Genomic DNA, 9670 nt, shown 5'->3' on the forward strand with positions numbered 1-9670 from the left:
ATAATCTTTATGTTTAAAAAATGGAGTATTTTACAACCGCAAGTGCGACTGTTCTCTTGGCAGAACATCCGTCCGTTTTGTTAGTAAACAAAGCTTCTTTGCCCGCCCAATTACGTAATCCCCGCCGATTTTGTTTCTGAGGTGCCAAATTATTTCAATAATTCCAAAAATTCCAAATTATTCTAATAACAGGTTTAATCGAGATAAACTGCGACTTATCTTGGTGGTCAGTGAGAGCAGGTGAACTGAGGGCCACCATTCCGCATATTTTACTTGCAACACTCCACGTAATCGGGCAGACTTGAAGAATATAACATTACATTTTCCATATGAGCATATCCACACACTAAATTAACTGCAGTTTGTGGGTACAACTTTGTAGTGGAGATTCTAGCTAAACGCTGTCATCGCAGCCTGTCTAGTTTACAATCCATTTAGTTTAAACCATTTCACTGTGAGTTATACTGTGTATGACTATGTATGTGACAAATAAACCAAACTTGAACTTGAACAATCTACAATTTTTGGAATACCCTCTAATAAAGATCATTCTCACATGTGTAGATGGCTCTGCGTCGATGTTAAAGATTAATATAATATAATCAACAGTCAAAAGTTTTATACTTTCTAAGATTGATACCTATGCCATTACAAACTGACACACGTGATTACTGAAATTAAAGGCTGCCATAAATTGAGGCAACACTGAATGATGTCTGAAAGCCTTTAAAAATATCTAGCTGTTGTCAACTGACATGTAGGCCTACATTCCGCTTGTTTGAGTGTCAGTGCCCCTCACTTTCTGCAGCTCCTAATGTTCAATACATCACTGACACAAAGTATTTCCTGAAGAAAAAAAAAGGTTTTTAAAAAGTAACATATCTGATCAAATACTGAGATTTAGAAGTGCTGTTAAGAGGCACTATATAAAGAGAAATAGCTTTTCATAAAACATTTTATGATGTATTAAAGATGTTTATCTTCATCTTTTTGGAACAATTAGCTATCTTTTTGGAGCAATTATATTTTGCCAAAATATTTACATATTCTTAAGGAATGTAAAATTGCTCCTTCAGTCTGCACTCACCTGCTTATTGAAGTGCTTTGCATAGTTTGTCTCATTTTGCCCAACAGATTTGAAGTTGTCCTACCCAACAACAGTCTGTTATTCTGCAGTAGGCCTATATTTGCAAGTTATTAACTTTTTGAAAATTAACCATGCCTAATGGAAGAGCAGTGCCTCACTTCCTAAGGATGTTGTCTTACATGTTGCGTAATGCCAAACTTTTGGCGTTTGTCATATGGTATATTTTTCCCAAACTAAAATATCAATAATGTTAGACTGACTTTATTTTTTAATAGTTTTTCAGTTCCCTTATTTTATAAGAGAAAATGCAGAGCTGAGACCATATTCATGTGGAGCAACTGTCAGTCATCTATTTCTTCAGGCAATCATATAACTAATCTAATTATATAATTAATCAATTAACAAAAAACAAACAAACAAAAAACCAAATAAATAAAAAAATAATAATTTGTTTGTATATTTTATATTAGTGTATATTATAATATTTATATTATTATTAATGTCTTATAAATTGCAGCAAGGCTTTAGAGGACCATTTATGGAAATATAGCCATTTCATTATGTTTATCATTATTGTCCAGTCAATATACACTTGCCAGTCAGTATAACCATATACAAGAAACGGGTATAGCGCAACGAAAGTAAATCGCCTGCTTTTTAATAGCTTTTTAACCTACTCAAAATCTTATAGAGGAGTAATTAAAGCGTAAATACAGAGAAGGGGCGAATAAAGACTAGTGTTGTCCGAATGGTGTCTGTGGTCTCCCTAATTGCCACCCTGTTGAACTGTCTATGTGAGGGTCAGTGAAGGAGTAAACGAGAAGACCACGTCAGATATAGCCGCCGTTTCTGCATTAGGGAATTAATCTAAACTTGTGGTTGGCAGAGAAAGACAAGCTTGTTCCAACCTGCGATAAAGCGATGCAAAATTCGACTACCAAGTAGTTGTGGTTACATGACTGGTTGATGCAATAAATGTTTGACAGTTTCGGCGCCTTGTTATCTGCCCACTACCGTTTAAAAACTGTGAAAGCTGATCTCAGAGCAGTATGTTGTAACGGTCTCTTATCCGTTATCCAATCACATACCACACAGTAGCCGAGCTCGAAAAACCGTGAGAGCTGATCTCAGAGCAGTCTGTTATGACGGTCGCTTATCCGTTATCCTATCATATACCACACACTAGCTGATCTCAGAGCAGTATGTTGTGACGGTCGCTTATCCGTTATTTTACGTTTCCTGGTTCGTAATGATGGCGGTGAATTTGACTCCGAGATTTAGAAGACTGAACAGTCAAACAAGGAGTTTTATTGAAAATAGAAATCCAAGAGGTAGTCCGCTTTGATGTACATACATATTCTTAGCCTGTGATAATGTGCTCGAATATACATGAGTAATTTTAACGAGGGTTTGCTAACTAATTCTAGCATTATAACATAATGCTTGTAACATAATGCTTGCTAATTTATATGAACATATTTACATCTTACGAGCTACGCTATGCTAGCTAGTTAGCTGACTAGCTTCTTGTTTGCACAACGAATCATCAAACCATCTTTCTGATATCTATGCAAAATTCGTAACTAAAGGTAACAAGTTAATTTTAAGATCATATTTAAATTGGGGTCGAATCGTGCTGAACATAGTCTTGCGAGTTCACCTTAGTGTTAGCTCGCTGGCTAGCTGCGCAAGTTGCTGTGTTGTGATTAATATCTTAGCCGTCACTCATCTCTGAAATGAGCTGATTTAAAAGGCCAATATGAAGCCTTAGCTATCTTACATAACCAGGTTAGCTAGCGTTAGTTAAGGCTACTTAACTAGGTTACCTAGCTGCCTGTGGGGTTAAATAAAAAGGGTTTCAAGTAAGCAACGCATAGTCATCAAAATGACACTATAGAAGCTGCACCACGTTTCCGAAATGTAGCGCTTGTGTTTTCGATTTCGTTCATAGATTTTCATCTTTTGTAAAATTAAGCTCACGAGTTGTCATTTGAATGAATATGGGTCCTCCCGGCCGCCGTACCAGACAATGTCACGTGTGGCATGCCGTGCGTTGTATAGCCTACACTGATTGACTGGAATAGGATATGTACAGCACCTATACCCTGAGTTATGTGGCATATTCCCCTTCCCTTCTTTCTCTTAGGTATTTCAGGACCATTCAGGGCGACCCAGCTCTGGCGTAACATTATTGAGGCCTTACAAATGCAGGTCGAGGTCAAGCATCACCGACGTCACTTGCAAGTACACAAAGACTGCTTCACTGGCTCTGATGCTGTTGACGTGGTGCTCAGCCACCTTATGCAGAACATCTATTTCTTCGCTAGCGAAGTGTCTCGCCTCAAGGCTGCAAGACTTTGTCAGGCCCTCATGGATGCTCGAGTCTTTGAGCCTGTGGGAATGAGGCTCTTTCGGTGGGAGAAAGAGCTTACTTTTGAAGACTCTGGCTGCAGCCTCTACCACTTCCTAGATGGTGATGTGCTTCCTGGATCAGCCAGGCACTGCGGAGAGGTGGAGAACTTTACAGATATGAATAAAAATGGAAAGAAAAAGAAGTGGTGCAGGTCAGAAAATAGCACAATGGCACTGTAGTCACTTCAGAAGTACTGCTAGGATATGGTTGCTTTTCTGAATTAATAAGATCATGACATGTGTAATTGAAGGTTTGATGATGTGAGGACTATTTCGAACCCCTTGGCACTTGGATCTTCAGACAGAAGGGTGGAGAGAATACTGCAGACCATCAACCTCCAACCATCCATGCCATCTGGTTTAAACTATGCTGGCACATCCATGAATTACCTCTCAAACAAAGGTGAGACAGGAAGTTGTTGAAATGCATCTGCAGTTAAGGTCAAGGGTGTATGACTTAAAAGCGTTAGTGCTTTTCACTAGCCCAGTGGTTAATGTACTTGACTTGTAATGGGAAGGTTGCTGGTTTAAGCCTCACCACTGCCAAATTGTCAATGTTGGGCCCCTGAGCAAGGCCCTTAACCCTCAATTGTTCAAGTTGTACTCAGTCATAATTGTAAGTCGCTTTGGATAAAAGCATCAGCTAAATGTAAATGTTTTCAAGAACTTAATTATTATTAATTCATAATAAATAAATGAATATACACTGCCCGGCCAAAAAAAAAAGGCCACACTAATATTTTGTTGGACCTCCTTTAGCTTTGATTAGGGCACGTATTCGCTGTGGCATTGTTTCCACAAGCTTCTGCAATGTTAACATTTATTTCTGTCCAGAGTTGCATCAATCCCCACCCCCCACCCCAAGATCTTGTATTGATGGGAGATTTGGACCACTGTGCAAAAGTCTTCTCCAGCACATCCCAAAGATTCTCAATGGGGTTCATGTCTGTGGTGGCCATTGCATGTGTGAAAAATGTCATCTCATGCTCCCTGAACAACTCGTTCACAATTTGAGCCCGATGAATCCTGGCATTGTCATCTTGGAATATGCCATCAGTGAAGAAAAAAAATCCATTGATGGAATAACCCAGTCATTCAGTATATTCAGGTAGTCAGCTGACCTCATTCTTTGGGCACATAACGTTGCTGAACCTAGACCTGACCAACTGCAGCAGCCCCAGATCATAGCACTGCCCCCACAGGCTTGTACAGTAGGTACTAGGCATGATGGGTGCATCACTTCAGCCACCCCTATTCTTACTCTGATGTGCCTATCACTCTGGAACAGGGTAAATCTGGATTCATTGGACCACATGACCTTCTTCCATTGCTCCAGAGTCCAATCTTTATGCTCCCTAGCAAATTGAAGCTGTTTTTGCCGGTTAGCCTCACTGACAAGTGGTTTTCTTAAGGCTACACAGCTGTTTAGTCCCAATCCCTTGAGTTCCTTTCGCATTGTGCATGTGGAAATGCGCTTACTTTCACTATAAAACATATCTCTGAGTTCTACTGTTTTTCTATGACTTCATTTCAGCACACGTTTAGGTGATGACCGATCACAGTTTTTTTCCGACCACATTCCTTTCTCGAGGATGATGTTTCCCCACTGTCTTTCCACCTTTAATAATGCGTTGGACAGTTCTTAACCAAATTTTAGTAGTTTCAGAAATCTCCTTAGATGTTTTCTCTGCTTGATGCATGCCAATAATTTGACCCTTCTGAAACAGATTAACAGCTTTTCCACGACCACAGGATGTGTCTTTCAACATGGTTGTTTAACAAATTGGAAGCGACTCAGTGCATCAGTTATGGTTAAATAACTTGTTGCCAGCTGAAACATAATCACCCATGCAGGAATTATCCAATGGGAGGCTCTTACCTATTTGCTTAGTTAAATCCAGGTGAATATGAGTCCTCACACAACTGTGTCTTGTACCAGTGGCCTAGCAGATTGAGGGTGCAGCATAGTGTTTTCAGTGTTCATAGGATTATGCTCTTCTGAACTGAACTGCTGTCATTGCTGGGATCTGTTGGAACCGCTCCATCTTGAACCTGATCTATCCTGCCATAAATGTGAACAGGGCAGTGTGTATGGCACATGAATCTGACATTAACACCTATGCATTTATACTAACACTGTCATCCTTGCAGGTCTTGTATATGTTCTTGTATGATCCTTGCTACTTGATGTGTCTCTCAGTGTATGCTATCCCTGCTTGAGTCTTGCAACCTGCTACTAGGTGCTGGATTGTCTCAGAGGCTCCTTTGCATCTTGAGTCTTACTGCTGCCATGATTGATGCCAGCTACTTTTGCTGGTGGTACATTGCATGGAGATGCTTATCTTGCCATGACACCTCCTCTGCTTCCATGGTGTCCTCCATCTCTTGTCCTCTGGGGGCAGTTGCTTGGATGTACTCACGGATGTTTTGTGTTTCACTCTTTTATAGTTGATTTTGCACTTTGTAGGCATCTTCCCCTTTCCTTTTGGCTGATTTACAGCCTTTGGATATTCAGTCTTGATTGGAGTGCCTCATGCACTGTAAGGAGTTTTCTATTCTTTTTTTTTCTTTTCTATTTTCTATTCACACACAATTTTAGATGCACCCTCAGCAAATAGTTTTCTTTCAGAACTTTAGTTCCTCACCCAGATGTGCCTCGCATATGTGAGAATGGAAAAGCATCATAGGTGTTGCCTCAAGAAGCTGGTTAAGAGAACACCAAGAGTGTGCAAAAGTGTAATCAAAGTATAGGATAGTTCATTTGAAGAATCTAAAATCTAAAATAGTCAATATCTATGATATCTAAGAATCTAACATTAGTCACCTATGTGTTATTTCATTGGTTTGATATCTTCCCTGTTTTTAATATGTAGAAAATAATAAAATAAACAAAGAGTATGTATGTCCAAACGTTTGACTGGTACTGTATTTGAAGAAGATTCCAGAGAGTAATTGCAGTGTACTGCAGTCTAGTAGTAAAAATAAGGACCTCTTGTTTCAAAGTCCCATTTCACCGAAAACCTTGTTTACTACACTGATATATTAACAAAATCCACAAGATTTTTCCCTTAGCAACTTGTCATCCTTTAGTCTCTTGAACATTTTTTGGGATGTACTATGGGGGTTCATGTAGTGATGGCGATGTGATGGTATTTTGCCAGTGGTTCAGGAAGTATGGAAACAGCAAACACTTCTGCAGCTGTTGCAATTAGTGGAGTTGCCCATGCTGGACTGCTTTCTGAACACACCCACCAAACCTGAGTCCCTCCGCATGCTTCCTAACCATGACAGCCTGGTTATCTCCAACACTTGCGTGGATCGGGAAGAGTCTCGAGTCTTCAGCTTGCCAGAGTAAGTGTTCAATCAGATAGTCCCATAAAACAAGCATCGTCAGGTGAGACATCACTGATATAGTTTTATGATACCTAGACATATCATGTAAGTAACATAGGAATGTCAAACCTATATTTGTTGCAATAATATTTAGAGTTATATTTATATTGTTGCTTTAGCAGTTTTCTCCCTAGCGGCCTAACATATTCCTAATCTGTTTGTCATCTCTTTTATACTTTTTTTTACTTTTATGGGTTTTTACTTTTTTTTTTTTGTTATGACTTTTATAGACTGGACTCTTGGCTGATGGCAGCTGCAGACTGCCTGGAACTGTTCCCTGATCAGTTGATAGTGGCCACAGAAGAACAGCTGTTGCAGGACAATGCCACTGCGGGCGAGGAGAAGCTGGTAGCCCAGAAGCGAGTGCTGTTTGACACCATAGCTAAGTACTATGGCTGTCAGGAGAGAGTGCCCCTTCTGGCTGGACGTTATAGAGACATCCATTCAGGCATCCTTAAGCTATTAGGTGAAAGTGGTGTCTTAGTGGCATGCTGAGGAAAAAAAAACCATTTAGGGACATTTAGTCCTTTCAGTGCATGTTTGGGTTCCGTTTCATCTGCTGTCTAAAATAGTACACTTGTTATATAATACACTTCAAAATACTACCCCTAGTCTGACAAAAAAAAGTGTCTACCAACATACCAGTACAGTTAAATTTTTTATGAAATTATCTTGTAAATTTTTTTTGTGTTTGTGTTTGTCTTTGTTTCTGACTCTTGTGTTTTGGTACAGTTTCTATATAATATTTGTTTATGTCCTTGTGTCCGTATTTCTGTGTGTCAGAATGTGGTAAGGGTGAGGACGCTCTGAGAGCATCTCAGCTGTGTCTGCGTTTGTTGGATGCGAGATCCAGAGATGAACTGCGCAGACTACTGGCCTTCATGGCTGAAGCTGCAGATACCAAGACCTTCAGACTACACAAGCAGGTATCAACCACAACTTGCAAGCCGAAACTAAGTCCAGAGAGAGTTTCAAAACACCACCATTCAGGAGCACTAAGGACGGTCTACTTCCATCAGTTACTTAAAATATTAATTAAACCATTACAGATTTTTTTTGTTTATATATATTTATTTAAACAAAAGTTGATGCATTTTTTAAATATATTTTGAATTAGACAGAGAACAGGGCTTTGGTTGCCAGGATGTTTCTAAAGGCTGTACTTCAGAGCAAAGATGTGACCCGTGCCCAATGTGAGCAGCTATTACTGTTTCTCATGGACAATCATTTACATCTGTTCAAGGTACTGCTACTCCATCCCAAAAACAATGCATGGCTTGCAAACTATATATATTTTCAATTCAAGTTGCATCGCCTATCCTAATGCATGAGTGAACTTTTATGGCCTCTTTCAAACTGCCTGGTGTCTTATTTCTGCTTTGATTTGACCTAATAAAACTAGACACCAGTGTCCCTGATCAATGCAGTGAGAAAGACACTGTGGACTTTGCAACAAGGCGGGGATGTGGATCATACAGCAGGTAAGTGTGCATATTTTACATATTGCATGATGGCATTCTCATGCTCACGCTAACGCTTATGTCTCTCTGTTGCCTTGCAGTGTTTGTCTTCTGTCAGCAGGTGTCTATGCAGCAGTATAAGGAGCAGCAAGAGAAGACCTCCTTGGATAGCCTAAAGCAACTCATTGAACACATCACCCTCAGCAGCGACCTGTCCAACAGAAGGAGGCGAAAACTGCTTAAGGAGTTCCAGAAGCACCACCCAGCTGTCTTCCTCCAGCATGTTTCCTCCATCCTCTAGAGAGGAGCCCCAACGTGCTGTTTTTATTCTTCCTTTGGTGCTTGTCAGATAGTCACAAAAAGATTGAAAAGTTTAGAGGAATGCCTGAACCCTCAGCTGCTGTGGTTTCATTTTCTAAGGGAGACAGGTGAAGAGTAGCCTCACGACACTAAATTCAAAACCTATAGTTTTTAGACAGCACTTTTACTAAAAAATGCACTACTGAAGTGGTTTAGCTCAAAGGAAATGGTGATATAGTAATTCTGTTTCAAAGTGTTTTTTTAGAAGTTCACCAGCAAGGCTAAGATAATATGCTGACTTTTTTCGCTGGATATGTCTTCTGTAATTTTTTGGTATACAGTATGATCTTTTTTAGCATTTGTTCAGATTAGAATTGAATGAATGTGGGTAGATACAGGGATGTGCTTCCTTTCCCCCCCATACATTGATTCGGTTCCATTAAATAGTATTAGATATACTCAATGTAGGAAGGTGAATTTAGAACTTAAACTAATTAACTGTTCTGCTCTTAGAGAAAATGTTTCTAAAATTATTTTTGTAACGTAAAGGATGTCAATTGTGAATTGTACAAAAGTTCACTACTGTTTTAAAAAAATAAGTAAATTATTAAGTAAATCGGTTCATTAAATATACTGGATGTAATAATTGTGATAATACAGATTGCTGAAATACTTGAGTGCTTACAGAGAAGTTCTGAAATTGTGAAAGAAAAAATAAACAATTACACTCATGGCACCATAATGATAATTGAAGGTTTCTCCAATGTTCTATAGATAAGCACTTTAAGTTCTAATATATAAAACTCTTTAAAATGCAAGTAGTTTTCTTACAATCTTTTTATCTTTTTTTAAGTATTTTGGAGAACTTGGAGCAGTCCTGTGTTTATGCATTATTTTTGCTTAATGTTGAAGGTGCAGAATTAAAATGGATGTGTATTTAAAGAATCCTTGTTTTATTGTGCTAATAGCTATATTGACGTAAGGTCTTAAACCTGCTACTGCTATGTCCGTAAACGTG

General features: G+C 39.1%; 1 protein-coding gene across 1 annotated transcript; it reads left to right on the forward strand.

Moving 5' to 3' along the window:
- The first annotated feature begins 2336 nt into the window (after window positions 1-2336).
- On the forward strand, window positions 2337-9564 carry depdc4 (DEP domain containing 4). Its single transcript, XM_027020677.2, has 9 exons — window positions 2337-2418; window positions 3234-3651; window positions 3751-3902; window positions 6661-6850; window positions 7123-7358; window positions 7676-7818; window positions 8010-8135; window positions 8295-8373; window positions 8454-9564. Exons 1-9 carry the CDS (start codon window positions 2337-2339, stop codon window positions 8651-8653), a joined length of 1626 nt encoding a protein of 541 aa, XP_026876478.2. The 3' UTR covers window positions 8654-9564.
- The last annotated feature ends 106 nt before the right edge of the window (window positions 9565-9670 follow it).

Source organism: Electrophorus electricus, chromosome 7 (assembly GCF_013358815.1).
Source record: "Electrophorus electricus isolate fEleEle1 chromosome 7, fEleEle1.pri, whole genome shotgun sequence".
Lineage (NCBI taxonomy): Eukaryota > Metazoa > Chordata > Actinopteri > Gymnotiformes > Gymnotidae > Electrophorus > Electrophorus electricus.